General features: G+C 36.1%; 2 protein-coding genes across 5 annotated transcripts in view; one reads left to right on the plus strand and one right to left on the minus strand.

Annotated features, from left to right (window-relative positions):
• Window positions 1-240: 240 nt before the first annotated feature.
• On the minus strand, window positions 241-23,713 carry LOC117996646 (putative fatty acyl-CoA reductase CG5065). 3 transcript variants are annotated; one of them, XM_069509641.1, is made up of 9 exons: window positions 23,596-23,713; window positions 9,095-9,297; window positions 8,562-8,684; window positions 4,923-5,108; window positions 3,882-4,077; window positions 3,345-3,543; window positions 2,282-2,521; window positions 1,724-1,981; window positions 241-1,154 (listed from the first exon to the last, which is right to left on the minus strand). In XM_069509641.1, exons 2-9 carry the CDS (start codon window positions 9,284-9,286, stop codon window positions 995-997), a joined length of 1,554 nt encoding a protein of 517 aa, XP_069365742.1. In that variant the 5' UTR covers window positions 9,287-9,297; window positions 23,596-23,713; the 3' UTR covers window positions 241-994. The 3 variants fall into 3 exon arrangements, with proteins under 3 accessions (XP_069365742.1, XP_034840658.1, XP_069365741.1); XM_034984767.2 differs by lacking the exon at window positions 23,596-23,713 and adding an exon at window positions 13,751-13,835; XM_069509640.1 differs by lacking the exon at window positions 23,596-23,713 and adding an exon at window positions 13,522-13,655.
• The window catches only part of Sarm (sterile alpha and armadillo motif), a 90,722-nt gene continuing 86,780 nt past the window's right edge, over window positions 19,948-23,889 (plus strand). For both annotated transcript variants that reach the window (XM_034984389.2, XM_069509583.1), the window contains exons 1-2: window positions 19,948-20,497; window positions 21,376-21,593. In XM_034984389.2, coding sequence (XP_034840280.2) covers window positions 19,963-20,497; window positions 21,376-21,593 — 753 coding nt within the window. In that variant the 5' untranslated portion in view covers window positions 19,948-19,962. The remainder of the gene's footprint in view (window positions 20,498-21,375; window positions 21,594-23,889) is intronic.

Here is a 23,889-nt window from a genome sequence, read left to right on the forward strand (position 1 = left end):
CCTAGGTCACTAGATATTGTGTAGTTTGTAAGTTTGTTTGTAGGGGTTACCCCCTACAAACAAACTTACAAACTCTGGAACTCTGGAACTCTGGAACTACCGAACCGATTTTGAATTTTTTTCAAAATCGGTTCAGTAGTCCACGCTTACCAATGACTACTTAGGTATACTAATTATTTACTAAATTAAGTCATCTTCAGATCTTGGTCATCTAATTATTTGTTAAATTAAGAAACTAAAACGACATAAGTTTGATTTTATTTATTAGGTAGCGACATTACAAGGGTACGATATGTAAAGAAACAATTATTAAAATTAACGCTTACTAAAATTACCAACTTACAACAATTAAAGCCTTTTTTAAACTAATTATTTATTGATATACTTAGATAGGTACCTATACCTATCTAAGTATATCAATAAAAAATAATACTTATTTAAGTTTTAAACGTAGATACCTGATAAACACACGCAAACACATTACATACTGGATTGTTTAAGACGAATATAGTAGTATTTTGGACTATATTTAACTGATAATGTATCTACGTCATACATCCGATTTGAATCCGAGGCACATCCGAGATATTCTCACGGATGACGGATAGAACTCGGATGACGGAAGTCGGAGCTAGCGCGTAAGCTACCATACAAATAGTTCTATGACTACTTCGGAACATATTTTCACGGATTCGGATCGGATGCAGTGCGTAATCACTCTAACTAAAAATGGTGAGGAAAACTGATGCTAGAAAGCATCATCCATATCCTAGCGGTTTGAATTAGAAACGAGGAGGCAAATCGCTTTGACATGTGTCCATGGAATTTCGACTACGTACTGGTGCAGACCTTGACGATAGTAGAAAGGTGAAGGAAGAATTAGTTCAAAAGTTCTTGGGCACACTTTCCGAAATATATCCTGTAGAATACCGATAGACTGCAGGCAACTTTGCGCCAATGTTCTAAAATCAGTCAATCTTAGAATCCGGTCCCTTCATTCATCCCTGAATACTGCTTTTCCGACGAGAGGTAAATATCTTACAAAGGGTCCACCATATGACAGTAAGTGTCTTAGAGGTTCAAACAGTAGGACCAGCCAGTACACAACTACTAGATGGAAGAACACAGACACTAGAAAGTCCAAAACGAATAATCTGAAACAAAAAGAAAATAATTCATTATTAAGTGAAAACGCTGTGATAGCCTAGTGGTTAGGACGTCCGCCTTCTAATCGGAGCTCGTGGGTTCGATCCCGGGCACGCACCTCTAGCTTTTCGGAGTTATATGCGTTTCAATTAATTAATATCAATTGCTTTAACGGTGAAGGAAAACATCGTGAGGAAACCTGCATGCCTGAGAGTTCTCCATAATGTTCTCAAATTTGTGTGAAGTCTACCAATCCGCATATGGCCAGCGTGGTAGACTATGGCCAAAACCCTTCTCACTCTGAGAGGAGACCTGTGCTCTATTGTGAGCTGGTGATGGGGTGATCATGAAGTGAAAACGAATTCTTTAGGCGCGCTGGACAATTTCGGGATGGTTAAAAATTTCAAGGTCGTGTCACTGACATGCGTATGTTAATAGTGCTCGGAATTCATGTAAATTATGAAATTTTATTATTTGATGATATAATATTATGTGATTTGAAAAACCAAGAAAAAACAACAGTAATTATTATTTCGTAGTTTTAAGTTTTCACCGTTTTTATCAAAAAGAAACTTACATGTTATTCTGCAGTCTTGCTTTTGGCAGATTCTCCAACTTCTCCTTCAAGCAGTACAGTTTACCCCCTATCATGCAGCTCTCGATATAGGGCCCCACTTCAATGATCTTCAGATTCATCGGGAAGGTCGCAAAGTCCGTGGGATTCAGCTTGGTCGCCAGGGCCTTGAAGTTGTGCGTGTCGAACCACCACTCGCGAGTGGTGAAGTATTGTAGGACCATCAGACCCACTGAAATACGATTCTGTATGCGCACCATACTGTAACGAAAAATAATTTATTATTGAGTAACTTAAAAGTTTACTTCATTAGATGTAATGGTAAATTATTCTGACTACTCAAAAGCACTCGTATAAGTTTACTTAAATAAAAATTTATTTTATTCTATGGACTTATGAAAAAAACATTTTGAGTTGAATGGTTCAAGCCCGCAACTTTTCACGCATAGCTTAGGTTTTCGGGATAAAAAGTATCCCAGAACAACCTACAGCTAACGAACTAGCTATAAGCTAACGTAGGAATTTTCCCAGGAAGAGAAGATTTTTAAAATAGATACTCACAATCTTTTCTGTCCAAATATAAGCATCAGGAAGTCTATTAGATAAGCAGGAACGATGTGGTAGAAGAACACGCAGAGTTCGTGTATCAGTTTATTGTGCCTTATGTTTCCGTCGGGGTACCACAGCGGGCCTTCGAAGGGGTACTTCCGTACTGTTGCCTTCCCCACGTCCAGAACCTCCTTCCAGGTCGTGTCTCTATCATCGCCAGAGGTAAGATTGAAGACTGGTATTTCTGCAGGCCTATTAATATAATTAGGCAGGATATTAATTTTCTACAAAATTATTTTAAATATATAGGTACCGGAAATGCTTTAGAAGAAGAAGACATGTTGTGCCGACCCCACGTAGTGTGGGATAAGGTAAGAAAGAAGAAGTCTTAAGATATACCAGAAATGCTTTAAAGAAGTTGTTGTAAAATGAAACGTTTGAAAGAAACGGGCATCAAAAAGATAACCTCCTCTTTTTGTAGAACTCAGAATTTATTAAAAGCGCTGAACTTTTTCACTCTAACTTTTTAACAGACTCGTATCTACGGCACCTGTTCATTAAAGCTGATGTGTACGTATGGCATGTGTGTGATTTTTTGGAAGCGGATAAACTTCGTAAAATTCAGTAATGTGAACGCCATATTATGATTAGTGAAAATTGTCAAAGATCATTTGGAATCATAAAGGTCGGAGATCGCAAAGAGGTAGGTTACGGGTAATATGTTCTGATAGCGGGAAGAATTGCAAGGATTTACAGTGAATATTAGGTATAATTTAGAGCCTCAATAGCTCAACGGTTAAGGAGCGGACTGAATTCCGAAAGGTTACCAGTTCAAACTTCAAACCCCACCCGTTGCACTATTGTCGTACCTACTCCTAGAACAAGTCTTTCGCTTATTAACAAGGCTGATATTCTTTTAAAAACAAAAAAGTAATAATGATCTAAAATTCAAAAGTTATACCACAGTTTTACGATTGTAAAATTTGCAGCAGCAGCTTGACACGTTAAATGTCCACTGGTTCTTCGAGCTATGTTATGACTACAAACAACTAGAAAGTATGAAGACACATCATACCTCTCCATCTTGGTGTTAATGTAGTAGGGGATGAGTATGATGGCGTTGATGGCGATGTCCACGGGGATGACCTCGGCGTGGTAATGACCGTAGCAGTGCATGGAGCGGATGACGCCCTTGCCCGCGCCGATCATCAGCCCGACCGGCCCGTTCAGGTTGTCCACCCAACCAGCAATCGGCTCATTGTAAGCTGGGGTTACTGTAACATGAAAATTTGTTTTATTTACAATTTTATCTCAAACACATTAAATACAGGAATATGATGTTATTTCTATGTTGCCGCGCTGCCTAGTTAAAAAACTGATGGTGCTGAGGAGGGATTGTTTAGTTAAGAACAGTTTAACTACAGATGAATCTTCCTTATCTTATCCGTAAAAAATTACTCCTCACGCAACGTTGTACTCGTTATATTAAATCAGCTTCTACATAGAACAATCCATCGAGGCGTACATATTGAGCCATTTTTCCATTAGAATAAAATTAGGCTCATTCTTATCTAAAAGTTGGAAGTTGTGTTGAGTCTTGGTAATAACAAACCTATGCTCGGTCGCACTACGACGGTGGGTATATCAGGGTAGCTCTCCTTCACCAACGCTTCGGCCAGCCTCTTGGAGTACGTGTATGAGTTGGGATGCATTTGCATCAAGGATGGCGCTAGTATGTTTAGCTGGTCGTCCGACAGCCAGCTCGCGCCTCGCAACACCTCATGAGGATTGGCAGGCGGGGCGTGTACCTAAAATATATATAGGTATAATTTGTATTGTTTATATTGACAGACACTTAATAAAACCGTTAAGTGCAAAATATATTTTTGACTTACTTATTGCCAAAAAACCGGCCAAGTGCGAGTCAAACTCACGCACTGAGGGTTCCGTACTTATCGACATTTTGCACGATAAATCAAAAACTATGATGCATAAAACTAAATAAAAATCTGTTTTAGAATGCATAGGAAGCCCTTTCATTGTGATACCCCACTTGATATAGTTATCTTACTTTGAAAATTGAAAATACAAATTATTGGTTCATGAACACAATTTAATTATTTTTGTGTGATGGTGATGTAACCACAAATTCACGGTTTTCAGATTTTTCCCCTTATGTCTGCTATAAGACCTACCCACTTGCCAAATTTCATTATTCTAGGTCAACGGGAAGTGCCCTGTACGTTTCTTGACAGACAGATAGACAACAAAGTAAACCTAGATGGGTTCCGTATTTCCGTATGAGGTACGGAACCCTAAAAACCGTTAAGTGCAAAATATATTTTTGAGTTGTCAAAAAACTACAAAAAAGTATGCTACGTAGGACCAAACTGAAAATCTTGGTTGTCCATTTGCAACTTTGTTAGTAAAAATAACAGGAAGAAGGTTAAAAAAGGGCAAAAAATTAGGCTCACATCGTAATGGGATTGTAACGATGTGAACCTTTCACACGAATTCCACAGAAATCAGATTTTTTTAAAACAAGAGTATTTTCTGAAGAAATCTTGTTTTCCTTGTTTTTTTAAGATAGAAAATTTGCAAGTCACAACCCAAGAGGGGAATCTAGATAAAAACATCAATAAGCCACAGTCACCTTTTCAGCCATCCTCTCATAATCAGGATAGCAGAAAGCGGTAGAAAGGTGCACGAATGAGACGAGCTTTTGCATTTTCTTGGCCATTTCTAGAAGTCGGAGTGTTCCCTTGGTGTTCATCTCAAGACCTTCTTTAAGAGGTGCTTCTAACCGGAGGCTAGCGGCGAAGTGGAACACTATTGATACCTGTAACAAGAATAACAAGACATATTAGAAACTACCCTAGGACCATAGAGCGAAGCTGAAAATCTGTTTTAAAGATCCGCCGTCCCGTCTAGACTCAGTCTAGCAGCACTAGTTTAGGCAGCACTAGCTTAGTTCACAGTACACCACTAGTATTAGAATTCTTAGATATTATATTATAGGACTTAGTTAGTAGGTAGGACCATACTACCTACTATTTAAGTACCTACCATAGTTTGCATACAAATTAGTTTCTTTTAATAACTCTTTATTAAAGTAAGTAGACATAAATATTCTTTACTGTTTATTTATTACGTATTTTACAATAACTATAGTACTAGAATTTTTATTTTTTACTTTAATACTTGCTAAGTACGTACTAAAAATAGGTCAGGTAAAGATCATAATAATTATTTTGTACAATATAATTACTTATACCTAACTATTACTTATACCTAAGTTAGGTATCTTTAAAAAAATAGACTATTACTAAGTATGTAATATACTAGCGGATGCCCACTACTGCGTCCGTGTAGATTTAGGTGTTTAAAAATCCCGTGGTAACTCTTTGATTTTCCGGGACAAAATAAACCAACAAATAAAACACACTTTCACATTTTTAATATGGGTAGTGATTTATATTCGTAACGGTTTTGTAAAGTCAGTTTGCTTGAGAAATGGTTATGTCGTAATATGTTTCATGCTTGTAAAATTATCATATTATTTGATTTAGAAAATGAGATGATTGTTTGATTTTACAAGACCATGACAAGTCGTAAAAATAATAAAATAAGGCCATACAAATAATTTAAAGTGGAATAACGCAATTAGGTATTGCATCAACGCGATTTCTCTTTGCTCTTGCACGGCATCTATGTGAAATGTGAATTAAGTATATGGTTTAGCTCCGACATAGGACTGCAAACGGCTTTCACTCAGTTTACCTATAGCTACTACCTACCTGTCTCGTTACGAGTAGCCTTTGCTACGCTTACGCTACAGCAAATTTCCACCAGTGCGTGCAAAATACCTAGCTTTTACTGGGTAGGTAGGTATTACCACAATATGGTTTTGGTAGTTTTGGTATTAGGTAAGTACTATGGTATAACTACTATCAGCATACCTACCTAGAGCAAAGTTAGCTAGCCGTGTTCATATGGTTTTTTAGGGTTCCGCATCTCTAGAGAAAAAGAGGAGCCCCTATAGGATCACTTCATTGTCTGTCTGTCGTGTATGTCAAGACCCGTCAAGGGATCAAAATATATCCCGTTGACCTAGAATCATGACAAGTAAAGCGAAAATCCGAAAACTGTGAATGTGGTTACTTTACAAAATAAAATAAAAAGTGTTATTTCTTGAACGATGGTACGGAACCCTTCGTGTGCGAGTCTGACTCGCATTTGACCGGGCTTTTTTTACAAAAAATAAAGGTAAGTTCATCATATAAGTTAATTAGAGTTTTGCTTTTTGTACACACTCAGTTGCCAAAAATAAACACTCCAAACGTTGCCTGTAGTGACTTTAATTAGTAAGTGGGTATTTAATTAAATTATAAATGCGAAAGTGTCTGTCTATCTGTCTAATAAATTTTTACGGCCCTTCCGTTTAATCGATTTCGACGTTTGTTACAGAGATATAGGTTACATCCCAGGACGGACATAGGCTAATTTTTATCACGGTAAATTAAATAAGTAATTCCCACCAGATTTTATAAAAACCGAAAGTTGTTAGTAAAGTAAAGGTGAAGGAAGTCGTCGTATCTAAATAAAATTTAAGTTTTAACTGTTTGAACGGGCTAATCTTCTGAACGGCTGAACCTATTTCGATAGGACTTTTACAGATAAGTAGAGGACCAAGAGTTACCAGACTACTTTTTATCGACTTTCAAAAAAGGAGGAGTAGCATAGGCTACTTTTCACCGACTTTCAAAAAAGAAGGAGTTGTGTTTTTCTACCTATGCACACAGAAATCTCCGAGATTTCTGAACCGATTTGCGTAACTTTGTGACGTTGTCCCCTAATTAATTTGGATTTCAACTCCTCAGCCCTGATGCTGTAAGGAATTACATTCTTAAATGGTGGTGATCCCACGGGATTTTTGAAGAATCATGCGTCTAAAATTCTAAAATATGTTTTTACGAAATTTGTTACTGAGATATCTTGCATCTCGGGGACGGGCTACTATAAAAGGCTACTGTTGTCGTGGAAAATCAAAAGTTCAAACGGGATTTTTAAGTACCTAAAACCACGCGGGCGAAGCCGCAGGCATCAGCTAGTTTAAAATAAGGTATATCAGTATAATCTACTAAGTAATTTAAACTATAAAAACATAAACATATTTTTAGGGTTCCGTACCTCAAAAAGAAAAACGGAACCCTTATAGGATCACTTTGTTGTCTGTCTGTCTGTCTGTCTATCAAGAAACCTACAGGGTACTTCCCGTTGACCTAGAATCCTGAAATTTAGCAGGTAGGTAGATCTTATAGCTGACATTTGGGGAAAAATCTTAAAACCGTGAATTTAGGCTTACATCACACAAAAAAAATGTGGTAATGAACTAATAATTAGTATTTTCAATTTTCTAAGTATATTAAGTGGGGTATCATATGAAGATAACTATATTAAGTGGAATATCATATGAAAGATCTTCACCTTTGCATTCTAAAACAGATTTTTATTTATTTTTATGTATCATAGTTTTTGAATTATCCTGCAAAATGTCTAAAAAATACGACTAGTACGGAACCCTCATTGCGCGAGCCTGACTCGCACTTGGCCGGTTTTTTATTTACCTTAATGACAACAGGAAAACGTCTCGTCGTTTTACAAAGGAAGGTCATAATCTTGAAAAACAGATTTCTCGCAGCACAAACATTTGAATTTTAAATTCAATAATCTCGTGAACAATACCCTGTAGGTACACTTAGAAATTTGACTGAAGTAGATAATAAAAAAATTACGCAAAAAGTTTTTTGGTTACACTGGTTAATTATTTCTGTTACTGATTCTAAATATGAAAAACCTGCCAAGTGCGAGTCATGCTCGCGCAACGAGGGTTCTGTGCTACAGTCGTATTTTTGCGACATTTTGCACGGAAATTAAAATACTATAATGCATAAAAAGAAATAAAAATCTGTTTTAGAATGCACAGGTTTAGACCTTTCATATTATGATACCCCACTTGATATAGTTATCTTACTTCGAAAATTGAAAATCCTAATTATTAGTTTATGACCATAATTAATTTTTTTTTTGTGTGATGTAACCACAAATTCACGGTTTTCAGATTTTCCCCGAATGTCTGCTATAAGATCTACCTACCAGCCAAATGTCATGATTCTAGGTCAACGGGAAGTACCCTGTAGGTTTCTTGACAGACCGACAGACAGACAGACAATGCAAGAATTGGTGTAAATATATTGCACTACAAGGCGTGCGATAAAAACATTTTCCATACCTCTTCATAAATATCCTGTAGCTGAGCCTTTTCAATGCCAAGTTCGTCGTACAATATATCACCCGTAACTGGTACAAGCTTCTTCATGACATGCGGTTTCTCCTCTCTTATTCGTGAGAACAACTGAAACAATATAAAACCTTTGTAATATCACATTTGAAGTTAGGTCTGCCAATCCGCACTGGGCCAGCGTGGCAGACTATGGTCTAAACCCTTCATATTCTGAGAGGAGAACCGTAGTCAATAGTGGGCCAGCGATGGGTTGATTACGATGATGATGATGATGATGTTCTGTGATGAATACTGCGTCTTGTTCGACTTAGTGTTGTTTTACCTAAGTGGGGTCCACTTTGCTACATTTGACCAAATTTTGAGCATCTAATTTTTGAGCCTTGGCTCTTAGCGCATCTGTAATGCACGTAGTTGAAAACTGCATGCATTAACCATGTAGAATTTCGACACGAATTGATCGTTATCATCGATTGATTCTGATCGGAATTTTCACATGTTTAAAACAAAGCATTTATACGTACAGGCAGTTTCCACATATCCTCGATCCTTGATTCGGGCGTCTTGCCTCGCTTGCTGCGGACGAGGGCATACACGCACCCGATGTCGGGCACACTGTATAGAATCTTCTCGATCAGCACCTTGCCCATGAGGCCGGAGGCGCCGGTCACGAGGACCTTCCTGCCTCTGTACCACTCGTTCACCTCTGACGCCATTTTGTATGTACCTGTATTCAAAAAGAAAAATATTAAGAAGACTTATAGATAAAATAGTAATACCTTGCTCGAACCTACACTGAAATCATCCTTAAAGTTGGGAAATTTTATTATTATTATTTGTTGTTTTTTACGGTACGGCTCAAAAGGAAAAGAAACTCTATAGGATTACTTTGTTGTCCGTCTGTCTGTCTCTCAAGGCCCTTTTTCTCAGGAACGCGTGGAGGTATTTCACTTGGCCGGTTTTTCCTATTTAAACCTACTATATGCCATTTCCAAGAATAGAATGTGCCACTGCCAAGCCTATTTCAAGTTACCAAGTTCCGGCTGCATCATCACTTTCATTACTATAGGAGTAGGTACTGCATACGTCATAGCTTACTAAAGACCCAGACGCAGATCAACTAGCGCGTAAAACAGGCGTTGTTACACTCACGCGCTTATAATTCACACTTTTTACGTAATTTTGCTTTGTGACGTTCTTTATTTTCAATCAAGTAGGTAAATAGCCGCTGCTAAAATAAGTAGGTAACTATCTACAATATTTTCAGATAGCATTTTGTAGAAAGTGTGAATATGAATTTCCAAAAGTAGTAAGTGCATAATATTATATTATTATGCTAGATCATACCTACCCAAGACTAATTGGTCTGCGTGGATTATACTTAGGTGTTTTTTAATCCTGTGGGAACTATTTCATTTTCCACTATAAAAATTAGCCTATGTCCATCTCTAGGATGCAAGTTATCTTTGTTATCAAATAGATGATGTCCGCAATTTTGTCCACTGGGATTTACTTAGGTTTTACTCTTGGGAACTCTTTGATTTTCGGGGGAAAAGCATATGCCCGTCCCCAGGATGCAAGCTATCTCTTTTGTCAAAAATTGGTTGAACGGATGGTCCGTGAAAAGCTAGCAGACAGACACACTTTCGCATGTAAATTGTAAGTATAACAATAAGATTAAGTATGGATTAAATAGGTATGTTATTGTTTACCTAGGCAACTAATTACTTGTCTTGTGACGATTAATGACTTCTGGCAAGACCGCAACATGATGCGCTAGCAAAAGTATCACTGTTTTACATAAAATAGTATCGTAGGAAAAACTATTAAATTAATAATATGTAGTATGCGTGTAATATTTATTGTCGTGGCTTTAGAGCCACCAAATTATCTTGGAGCAAGATAATTTGGTGCCTGGAGAGATATATTATTCCAATAAAATATACGGATTCACATTTTTAAAAACCTAAGTCAAACCTGGTAAAGTTGCAAGAAAAGCTATCTTAAATCTTTCTTGTCGCACTGTATACAGTATAACGTAACTAAATGTAACACACTAGGCTCAGTGCGTGAATCCGTAACAAATAGAAGATAGAAACAAGAACATTTCGTAACAAGTGATGCAAGTCCCGGATCTTCAGTTAAAACATAAATTATCGTTGAAGTGACTAGTCGACTAAGATGAACTTTATTATACATTTATATACTACTTATAGGCATTCCGAACCAGTGGTAGATGCATCCGACTATTCGAAAGTACTTGTAAAAGTTTATTTGAATAAAATTTTTTTTATTCAAATAAACTTGTGTATATTTTTACCTGAAAGTTAAACTACTTTCGACATAGTATGTATAACTGTTATATTTCTTAAACAAACTACGAAATCCATCCAAACCCGCTTTAATTTCATCAACAACCGCAAACCATTGGTCACCAAAAATTAGCACATACTGCCTTAAAAGAACCTTAAGTAGTTTCGATCTTAAGTTGTTCACGTCATAATCATCTAAAGTTACGAAATCAAATGGTTTCTGTTCTGTATTAGTTTGCTTTTCAGATCGTCACGGATTACGCAAAACCGTAGCATTTATTTGGTTCATGCATACTTTTTGAATGTCTTGGCCACCGTTGGACGGTTTAAATGTTTTGTTAATATTATTATTATGTGCTAGATTATTTATGTAAACATAAATAGTTTATTACTTTCTGTGTATTTACTAATTTAATAAATATTTTTTACGTACCTACTTAGGTAGGTTCAGTCAGATTTAATTTAGTTTTTGCATAGAGTTATGATACTAGTTTTTGTAAATGGAATGTTACCTACTAGTTAATATCCAATTTGAATAAAACCCCAAGTGTCTTCTACTATGAAATCTGTTACTGTACTGTATCAATGCAATCCCAATTTTATCACTCTCAGCTTCGTCTCTAATACCACTTTTATTTAATAACTAGGTAGGTACTACTTACTGGAAGATACTATAGTAGACCGCTTCTAAGTTGAAAATTTAAAGAATAATGTTCGCTTCGGTCCAGAGTCCAAAATGCTTACTACTTATGTTAAAAAAAGATGCGTAAAGAATTTATTTTTTAATAATAGTAGATATATTGATAGGGTTTGGGATACCACTTATTTGTAAAGAATAGAATAGAAACTTATACTGTTCAGAAACATTAAAGTTACTTAGCCGTCATTGTAAACGCTGGTGAAAACATCTGTCCATAAACTAAGAATAAACCTGTAGATAAGTAGGTTTACCTAATAAACTACTACCAAAACACTACACAAATAAAGACAGAATAAATTAGCAAGTAATAACAAAAATGTATATAAATAAAGAACTTTGGTAACTATTGTAATACCTCTACCAGTCTACCAACTGCGACCTAGATCTTACGCAAAAGTTGTTACAGTTAACCTATTTATCTATTATAGTTAATTGACAAATTCCGTGATTAGATCACGGTAATCCGAAACAGTTAAATGCAAAGTAAATTAGAAAGACTTATAATTATTATTTCATCCAGTTCAACTGGTAGACCTTGCATAAAAATACATGAAAGTTTTTCCATAGGATCCTTTGTTCATAGATACTTACATTTTTAGAAAATTAAAGTAAATATCTAAAAAAACTACAACACTCTCTGAGATCTCAAGTCACTCGTTGACCATAAGAACCAAGGACAAAGTATAAACTTGATACATCACTGACAGCATTAGTGGTTACATAATATCGTAACACAGTCATTTGACCGATTTACAGTAATTGCAATTGCAACAATGCAAAATATTCGCAACTCGATAGTTTCTAACGATTCAGCCAAATTAAGTAAACAACACATCACGTGTATAAAATAAAATTGAAGAGATAAATATACAAAAAGACGGCCAAAATAAAAAGCAAAAAAATTAAGATTCGCATTTTGTAATACCTAGATAATAATTATTATTGTCATAAAAAAGGAACTATTATGATTTATGATTAATGTAATAGGTAAATTAATCAAGATGAGAAGTGAAACAAGCATTAAAATTAACATAATTTTCTTACTTATATATTTTATGTACCTAATGTGCTAAATAGATAGTCATTGACGATTGGTGCAGTGGTAAGCACCGTGGTCTTATTAGTGAGAGGTCCTGGGTTCGATTCCTGGCAGGGATTTGGAATTTTATAATTTCTTAATTTCTGGTCTGGTCTCGTGAGAGGCTTCGGCCGTGGCTAGTTACCAACCCACCGGTAAGAAGCCAAGTAATTTAGCGTTCCGGTGCGATGCCGTGTAGAAAACCAGGGGGGCATGGGTTTAATAAAAACCGCCATACCCCTTCCAACCTGGAACTTCCCGCTTCCATCGTAGACTGCATCATCGCTTACCACCAGGTGAGATTGCAGTCATGAGCTGACTCGTAACTTGAATTAAAAAAATAGTCTTCATCATCCACCTATCGCCCGGCTCACTACTGAGCACGGGTCTAGCCTCAGAACGAGAAGGGTTTGGCCATAGGTAAACTCTGGCTAAGTGCGTATTGGTAGACTTCACACACCTTTGAGAACATTGATGTTGGAATCCCCTAGGTTTGAGAACAATGGAGAACTCTCAGGCATAATGTTTACTCACATTTTCCGTCACCGTTAAAGCAAGACGTGATATACCTTTTGAATTGCTTAAAACGCACATAACTCCGTAAAGTTACAGGTGCAGATTAGGAGGCGGACATCTTAGCCACTAACTAGGCTATCACTGCTTAGATAGATAATAACGTAGGTAAAAAAGCAAAAACGTTCAGTTAAATAAATATTTCCTTATTTCAGTAAACAAACCTTTTGATTTATGACATAGGCACTTAATAGATAGGTAGTAGTACAATAGTACAATTATTGCCAATGTAATGTCGTGACGACTTTCCATTTTTCACAATGCTTACTAGAACAATATTTTACTTACGGTTAAACGTAACTGAACTTATTAATACCTATAGGTAATATAAGATTTTCCAGTTTGATTTCACTTGTTACTTTAACAACCGGTATATCCTATTCCTATTTGAAAGTATTATTAATGACAAAACTCATGTTCAAACCGTTTTTATTAAAATGATAAAAATTTACAGTAAACTTGAACTTAAACTAAGTTGAAGTAATAAAAGTTAAATAAAAATCTTAAATTCGCTTACCGAGTCACGGTTTTCGCAACACCGATAGGCCACGGTACTTGGTTGCGCGTGCGCCGAACTACTGCTAGCTTATTGTATAACGCCGGGCCGTCTAACCATCTAACTTAGGTAGGGACGTTGCGTGTAACTTAGTGAATTGAGTTCGTGTAAATTGTTAATGGTTATGAACATTGAAAGGATTAGATAAATAATTAATTGAATACGCGTGAAATATAAATAGTGCTTTAAAAAAAGCATGATGTCATACCGTTAATAAGTAATAAGGATTTTACGTAGGAATGTGTATTTCTTTTGCCGCTACAATTACAAATACAAAAAATTACAAAATGGCCGCCATGAAATGGAAAAAAAAAGTGTTGTACCTACGATGGTACGGAACCCTTCGTGTGCGAGCCCGACTCGCACTTGACTGATTTTATTTTACCTTTTGACCCCCTTGACAAATAATCCTTAACCATTTTGCATTAAAGTCGGGTTTACATTGATCCAGTGGCCCTACCGCGGTTGTTTGACAGCTACAATGTCACAATCGCAATCATCTCTGATTGGTTAATGCGAGCATTAACCAATCAGAGATGATTGCGATTGCGAGCGAGCTCCCTATTGGCCACAATGCATTGTTGCAATAAGAATCGCACAAATTCAGCCAATCAGAACAATTGAGATTGTAATAATGATTGATGCAGGTTTTAGACAATCGCCCAGCTGATTTAATTCTTTGACGATAGCATTTGTAAGAATTTTCTACCTGGTCTCTTTGTTTTGTAATTTTTTCTTAATTTTATAATTTTTCCTGTAATTTTTGTATACCCAATGGATAGCTAACGATACGTAGATATTTTTAAAATGATCCGCAGGATAAGTGCCATAGTAATTTTTACAGAAAATTTGCAAGTTATTCAAAGAATTAAATTTAAAAATCGAAAACTTTTACAGTTTTTGTGCTGTAATTTTAAAATGCTTGAAGATTTTTCTTGTTTTATAACTGTTTATTATTAACAAGGATATGCACTAGCAAGGAATAAAAAAAATCTGATGAAATACATTGTTTCTTTTTTTTACTAATTTTTAAAGTGGCAAACACCCCTTTACCTAGAAAAAATAAAAAATGAATAACTCGAAAACGATACACTTTTGCATAAGCACTTTAGGGGTCGTTTTATAGCTAATGTCCTGTACTATAACCCCTTAACGGAATCGTGTCCTATTTTCCTGTAACCCTGTATATCTTTCACTTTCAGCAGAGCATAGATAAAGGAAGTAGGTACGTCAGGAGCTCTGTAGGTTCTCGAGGGCACAAGTGCCCATCTACGAAGAACATCCCATGAGAACAGAAATGTAAAACTGATCACTAATACACTATATCAGGTTTAAACGATGTTACTACATGCAGGTCAGAGACGCGCTACAAACCATATACCAGTTAGAGCAACCACAGGTTTTCTAAAAGCCTCTTGTACCAGAAACGGCATATTAATAGGCTATGATTTACATAAGGAGTGATCAAATCAAAATAAGGAGTTTCATACAAGAACCAGAGTAACTGACATAGTTCAACGGGTTGCGAAGTTGAAGTGACAATGGGTGCGAGACACAATTCGAAAAACCAAAAGACCAAAAGAGAAGACAGAAGAGAGAGGAGTCCCAAGGAACGTGAAAGTATGAAAATTGGAAATTCCTAATTCCATATCTCCATTGGTATTTCAGTTGACATTTGTATTGGTTAGCGATAACGACGACGAGGACAACTTTTAGGTCAACTTGTGCAGGAACATGTGACCTGTGACCATTCGGCTTCGTCGATAGTTCGGCCATCGGCCATCGTCATCAAGCAATAATTATAACAGATACCTGCAATAACTTTGAACGGCACTTCAACCAAGCCTTATACAAATAATTTCAGCAGTTTTAGGATGTCAAAAGAAACGGTAAATCTAATTGCAAAAGTGTTATGATGAAAAACAATTCAGACACTCGTACGGAATTTCGCACCATCGCTATCACGTCGCAAGAATTTGATAAATCGAAGACATTAAATTGGCGACCTCAATTGGTTGAAAAAAAACTTTTGTTTAAAAAAAGTCCGATGTGGAAAGTGAAAATTCGTAACATCTACCTAAACTCTAAAGACTAAAGGTACCAGTGAATTACGTCAATCGTATACCGAGGATGTTATGTGTGGAACTCGTCTAACCTGCACACTTAATTAGAGAAATAGCGTTATCTAATGGACAACCGAGCCTATAATATTCAACTACCGGTTGAAAATTCTCTTAAAAAATCGTCTAAGCAATTCATTTTCTACAAAATAACTTAAAATTTTAGGGATTAAAATATCGGTGGTAGAGAGTGGAGAGACTTATTGCAAGTGACAGTGCCATAAGTTACAGAAGTCTACGTGTAATTATTATTATATTTTTCGTATTAGGTATTTAGGAAAAACTTTTTTACATTATTAGTAGCATCCCCGCGACTTCGTGGTCGCGTGGACTACACAAATTTCAAACCCCTTTATTACTTAGGTTGAATTTTCAAAAATCCTTTCTGTCTGCGTCATAATATATAGCTATCTGCATGCAAAATTTCAGCCCAATCTGTGCCGTGCCCTGATAGATCAGTCAATCAGTCAGTCAGCTTTTGCTTTTATATACTCATATAGATATATTATTTCTTAGTCTAACCTAACTAGTGGTAAGGAGTTCTTCACCACAAATTTAGATATTCCTGGATTTGACTACACATTCGTTATTCAAAGTTTGAAGCTTACGAAAAAAACCTAATTGACTAGTGGAACTAGCCAAACGTAGAAGTCGAAAAGTTTCGTGCTTTGACTATAGTAAAACTTCCAATTTCGTTTTATACCACTTTTGTATCGTGATTAAAGAACCTAAGGCCTAAGTATAAAAAGTTATGCCCATTTCAGGGGTAATTCAGATTAAGCACGCTGTAATTGTTGAGCCTAAGAACTTATGTTTAACCACAAGATCTAATTAGATCTTCTATGGACATTCTTATTAAGAACTAGCTTACGCTCGCGACTTCGTTCGCGTGGACTACACAAATTTCAAACCCCTATTTCACCCCCTTAGGGGTTGAATTTTCAAAAATCCTTTCTTAGCGGATGCCCAGCCACGTCATAAAAGCTATCTGCATGCCGAATTTCAGCCCGATCCGTCCAGTAGTTGGAGCTGTGCGTGGATAGATCAGCCAGTCAGTCAGTCAGTCACCTTTCCTTTTTATATATTTAGATATAAAAGATATATTAGGTACGTAGGTTGTACCTACGTATCTAATTTGCAAACAAAATAGTACGAAAAGCGGAAAAACGAGTTTTGAACAATGCTTTCAGTTACCTTTGCACATCGGTGTGTTAACCCACTACTTGCGAGATCATGTTTCTTGCTTTGCATATACGGGTTAAAATACCTAGTTCTAGAATGAAAATTATGCCTTTGATGTTATTTTGAAGGAACCGATGTGAGATGTTCGAAATTAAAATTGCGTATGTATACCTTAGTGGTCCACAAAAAAAATATTTACCAGATGCCCACGCGTCCTTGTAGATTTAGTTTTTTAAAAAAATGGTGCTCTGGGAAGTGGGAACTTTTCAATTTTCTGGGATAAAGAGTAGTCAGATGTCCATCTGCTAGCAAGCTATCTCTGAACCAAGTACCTAAATGATGCCCGGAGTTTCGTCGATGCAAATAGGTAGGTTTTTTAAAAATCCCTTGGGAACTCTTTGGTTTGACCCACTGACCGTACGATTAAGATTATCGTTTTCGTTACCGTAACAACAAGCAGCAAACTTCGAGCAAGCGCGCACGTACTTTGTCCATGAATTGGTGAAATAGATTATAAATAAATATCATCCTTATCCAATTCAATGACAATTGACAAAGATTCTCAGCTCTCACTGCTCAGCCACATAACATTGCGTCTGATATATACCTATTTTGTTTTTTAGTTGTTAAGAATTATTTAAACGTACCATCTAGTAACCTAAACAGAAATTGTTTCGCACCAGAAAAACTCCGAAGTTCCAGTTAGGTGTTTGGTTCACCTAACCTTGCTAATACAAGTTTGTGAGGGTTTACAAAGATGGCGCTACCTATTTATTAAACAATCTATGGTCTATATCAAAGATAATATATATACAAGTAAGATCGCTAACGTCATACATTCATTTAAAGCTTGCGTAAAACTCCTTTAAGTCGCCGGTACCTTGTAGGTCAACTCCTTATAGTGTGATGGCATTATTGTGCAAGCTAAAATGTGAGTTATTGAATTTATTTATTTTCAAGTAACAAGTCATTTTGTTACGCCATCTACTGGAATTTTGTAATACTACTTCAGCTATCCAAAGCAAAATGCTATGGATATCGTAAAGTTCAATGAGTCAATAATTAAAATTAAGAATTAGCTTTTTCCGGTGGTGATGTTGTGAAAATTTTGTATTTTGTTACTAAATATAAATAAATTTGATGAACCAGACAAGTAAAATATGATATTTCGTCAAATCCATAAAAAATATATTTCATACGAACCAAGTGACGCCATCTAGTAATAGTCTTGAACTAGTTACAATTTTAAATAGAGAGTGAGCGATCTGTACTTGTTTAATATATTATCTTTGATCTATATTATGTTATTCCCTATTCGTAACGTAATATGAATTAATGATAATCGTCGAATTTCTAGCTAGTTCTTCATTAGAAAGGTCATAACGAACACTGCGACTTGACTGGATTCAAAAACTTGGTAAAAGCACACAACATTTAGTGCCTCAATAGCTCAGTGGTTAAGAAACGGGCTGAGTTCCAAAAGGTCTGCGTACCCGTAAGCCCTACCCGTAGCACTATTGTAGTACCTACCTACTCCTAGCACATGCTTATTGGTTGGAGAGGAAAGGGGAATTTTAGACATGATTAACTTAGCGAATATTCTTTAAAAAAAATTACCTACCAACCTTCCAGGCAAAAACTTTATTTGAATTTTCTTACACTTACAATAAAACTATTACAGAAGTAAGTTGGATTTACTTAGGCAAGAGTCTTACATTACGCTTTGTAAATATTTTACACCCATACACCTACACTTATTATATCATTTACTTACCTACTCGTTGTTGCATGTTAATTTGATCTTCAATTTTTAACCGACTTCAAAAAAAGGAGGAGGTTCTCAATTCGTCGGAATCTTTTTTTTTTAGCTCTTACCTACTTTGATTAATCTAATGAATGTTATAAATTTATTGTTTTTGTATATTTTTTTGTAATCTCTAGTAAATAGTTATATTTATTAGTCAATTATGTGTTAAGTTTCATTGCTCCAGGGATGGGCGATAGAATTGCGACGCAGTGTTTCACTAATGCAGTTCTATCGTTTGTGTTGTTTTCGTTTACACATATTATTTTACTGATAATTAATTATTATAGTGGTTTTGTAAATAAACTGTTTGTGTACTAAGTGATTAATAAACAAATTCTAATTATAATTCTAATTTTACTCAAAATTAAAATGTAATCTATCACGATAACTGACAAAATAGACGAACCACGTTAATTAACTCATCAAAATGCCATAAATCACATTTATTTAAATAACGAAACGATAAAATCATTGCTGCAATTGATTTTAGGTGTGGCATGCATGTATGGTTCTCTGAAGATATTAATGAATTAAGTATCTTCAAGGCACCGAAAAAAAGGGAAAGTTGTCCACCTCCTGAGCTTACTGCACCTACGCGTCTTCAAAACGTAGCGTAAGCTCAGTCCCATTGAACAACGCAGTCTTTTAAACGCCAAAGCACGCGTGGCGCATATTGCGTAAAACTTAAAGATTGTGTTCTCAAAAATAACTTCTGTGGTTCTATTATTAAGTTCTTTGAAGAAATACTAGTGTCTAGTAACTGATGTAGTCATTTCGATTGCGCGGAATTCGAAAACGTTGATAATTTTGATCCTACCAGATATCTGCGTAGGTGAAAATCTAATAGTCAAGTTACAATGTGAAGCAACAATATTTGTTAGTTCCGTGCTCACTAGTGCTTATCAGATTATATATCAACTGGATCCGGCCTTGCTACCCGATATGGTAATTCGATCATCAAGAACTGGGCACGCATAAGTTGACAGAGGTACTCGTATTATGATCAATTCCCAGTCCCAAGTGGCTATAGGTCCTAGAAACACGTTTCAACAAGTGACACTGTAATGCCCCGAAAAGAACCGCCCTTGGCTCGAAGTGCTGGACGTGGCAGAAGTTTGATCGCAACCAGAACGAATCAGCAACAACAACGCAAAATGCAGGGCCCAAAAATTCATCTACCCAGAAGTAACTCTTCGCCTGCACCTCAAAAGGAGCATCAAATTCAACCAAGCAGTCCAAATAAAAGTTATGTTCTAAGAAGCTTCTCGTCACCCGAATCTAAACAATCAGGTAGCAGACGAGATTCTGAATCTTTTTATCAACCGAATTCTCACGATTCTCGTAGTGAATTGGACTCAGATTTGGAAACTTTTGAAAATTTTGAAGAATTGATGGATATTGATGCAGACAACGAGGAGAGTTATGGCCAATATCAAAGAAGCCCTGATAGTGACGGTCCGAAGAGAGTGGTCACGACTCTACTTCCGGGTAGTGGTCTTCAAAGAATATCCATGAGACCGATAACTTCCAATATCTTACAACCGCAGGGAACTCGAGAGGCACAAAAAAAGTTTAAAAGGGAACACGCTGAAAACAAAAGTAAGTATAAACCTACGATTAAAAATTACACATGAATTTTAAGATATAATTTAAACAGATCTCGGTTAAGGTTGAGCAATGAGAACTAAGTAGTAGTGAAACCTACGCAAATTCAACGCTATTTTAATTTCATGGCTAATAGGTACGAATCATACCTAGTAATTGTAAGGTCATGGTTTATTATAGACGAAGGACGGAATATTTACTTATAACTAAAAATATATGGAAAATAACGGTGTTATCTTCATGGATTTTTTTATTTTAATCTGAAATATAAACAAACTAAATACTAACATACAACTAACGACTGCCCGCGGCTTCGCTCTTGTGGTAATTTAGAAAAACCCTGGCCTAATTCCTTATCTTGATTATAAAAGGGAACCTCTGTACCAAGTCCAAGGGGCTTTGATGAGTCTGTCAGTGAGTCAGGACTTCTCTTTTTATATAGTATATTTAGATGTAGGATTTCATACTAAACTAAGTTTGTGGCACATATTAGGGATGTAGAAAAGCATTAAACAATGTTCAAAAGGTAATATTTTAAAAAAAATCTAACACTATATTACATATGTAGACTAAAATAATAATTTCTCTGTCTACCGGTTCTGAACTTTGAAGGGTTTTGAAAATGTCAACACTGTCAACTTGGCAGTCATAAACGTAGTGATTATATGTAATATACCTACTCTTTGGTCATAAGTGAAACTTTGAGTGAAACGCACTGAAATGGGTGCTTTGAGAAATTCCTTGTGATGTGTTGTTGTGTGTTGTTCATTAAAAAGAAATTAGGCTTAATATTTTACAGCTCTTACGCACTTGTATTATATCGACCCGCATGAAAGATCTGTGATACAATATTGTGATCTGAAATATTTCAGGATTTGCCCGGCTAAACTTTCGTCCGCTCATCGTTAAGATGCCCAGCCAGAACACTCTGTTGCCGTTATCCGATTCGGACTGTATAGGCATCGAGGAGTTGCAGATATCACCACCACTGGAACAGGAGAACCTCGAGCTCGACAGGGAGTTGGATGATGCAGAGGAACTTTTGAAAAGAGGAGTTGCTATCGCCGTTGAGGAAAGTGATTCGGATATGGTAAGTATTTTATATTAGCAGAACTTGAATACTTTTAGCTTATAAGTCCCGCAAATTCCTATTGGGCTGGAACCATATCACATTAAAATCGAAGTGACGTCATTTTGACCTAATCGTAATTAAAATCGGTTAAACTGTTGGGCCGTGAAAAGCTAGCAGACAGACAGACAGAAAGATACACTTTAGCATTTATAGTATTAGTAAGGACTAGTACGAGTTAGATAGCATAAAATTACATTGTTTTTACAATATACCTACTTAATTATATTAGAATTTTGTAGTATATTTTCAGGTAGTTATGCAACTAATTTTCAATCTGCAATTAAAAATAAATAAGATTTAAAAATATACCTTATCTTACTGTCAATCGCTCTGCATACATTGTTGGCAGAACAAAACTTTATTTTTTAGAAAGCATCAACATAAATAAAATATGCATAAATATTATGGCTACATTAAAACCAATATGCAACGTAACGTAACATCGTTCGGCGCCAGCACAGCGTTTTGTTTATGACTACCATATATTTCGAGATTAGATTCATCACCGGTTTGCACTTTACACACCGAAAAGCAACGTTTATAAATAAGGCGTAGTGTACCTTGCAAGTTGTGAACATAATTTAACTGAAGTATAGAATAGAAGTCAGTAGGAGTTAGAACCAACGACATGTATTGTACCTACGGTACATAGGTACACTACGGCAGAAAATAATGTACATCGACCTTTAGAATGAGATTTCGACTTTGTAGAGCGTTGTCTCTGTCACTCATACCTATGTGACGTTTTGTCGGTATCTCTTTCTAAAGGTCAATGTACATTATGTTCTGCCGCGTACTGTACAATGTACATATATGTCGGTGGTTAGGACGAATTCTACTGTCTATGGAATTACGTCGTTCGACATACGGGATTCAAAGATCCCGATCCTAAGCAATGTTAAAATATTATAATAATTTACGGAATTCTAATCTTAGTAGTTGTTTTTATGCAACTTAATAAATAACCTATGTTTTGGTCGCTAACACATGCAGGGTTGGTTATTCAATAGGATTTCAAGCTATTTTCAACGATTACACATAATTGAAAAGTAGATAATATGCCTTTTACAAGCAAATGTAAAACATGCTCGAGCTGAGAGTTTCATTGCTCTCTAGCTCGAAAGGCAAAACTATCCAAGAGCATCGACAATACAAACCAACATAAGTAATATACCTAGGTACATAGATAAAGATTCTTTTCTGAATACGAGTTGAATTGAAAACCGGCTTGTTTTGAAGACTCTTATAATTTTATTTGCGCTACAAATTATCAAACAGAGTTAATTGCATGTACTTAGGTAAGTACTTAAAAATACTTGACTTTTAAAAGATTCTGTAACCTCATCTTTTCTTTCAATTTCATTCGTGTCAATTACAAAATATTTTCATAACGAGATGGGAAAACGAGCCAGGTCGATAATGCCACCGAAAGTTGTCCTTTTCGATATTGCGCGACGGTGTGAAAGGCGGTCTTGAAACCACGTCGAAAGCTCGCGTGGCCCAGTTTACATCCCATCAAAGGTTGCGACACCGACGACGACCGAGCGACGGCCCAAATTTTGCCCGACGATCGAAATCTTCTCATAAATATATCCCACAAGAGTTTAAGAGTCAATTTTTTATTGGACATTAAAAACCTTCTGTTGTTTTGATTATTTTGAAATAGATAATTTAAATTTGAGCTATGATGGCATAAGCATTTAAATACCTAGGTACTCTGAAAAATTGTTGACTTGATCCTCGGCATTTATATTACAAAAATAGCGACCTTGCTCTGCTGCAATTTACTAATGAAGATTTCCCAAAAAAAAATCTTTAATACAAATCTAACGAATATAAAATTTAAAAAAATAGCCAAATCGGTTGAGCCGTTCTCAAGTTCGAGACCGACTCGCACTTGGCTGATTTTTATTTATTTATATAGATGTCGCAAGATCAAGTAAACTGTAAAGCCACTTACTAGGATCCAGGAACGCCGTTGATGTAAGGGGCGTTGATATAAGGTTCAAACTCCAAAGGTGCCTTTTCTGGTCCCAGAATATAGAATTTCGCGTCTATATTTTTGTTTTGTATCGAGGAGCCGTTATGTACGCGCGGCTGAGACGCGAGCATTGAATTATTATGTACTAACTACTATAACGTTAATTCCCTCAAAGGACGCGAGGCTAATTTTTCGTGCGTGTCGCGATTCGCGAAATGAAGTCGAATCGAATCGCAAGTTGCGTAGAAAGTACTGTACGTAGGTAAGTGTTCT

Source organism: Maniola hyperantus, chromosome 3 (assembly GCF_902806685.2).
Source record: "Maniola hyperantus chromosome 3, iAphHyp1.2, whole genome shotgun sequence".
Taxonomy (NCBI): Eukaryota; Metazoa; Arthropoda; class Insecta; order Lepidoptera; family Nymphalidae; genus Maniola; species Maniola hyperantus.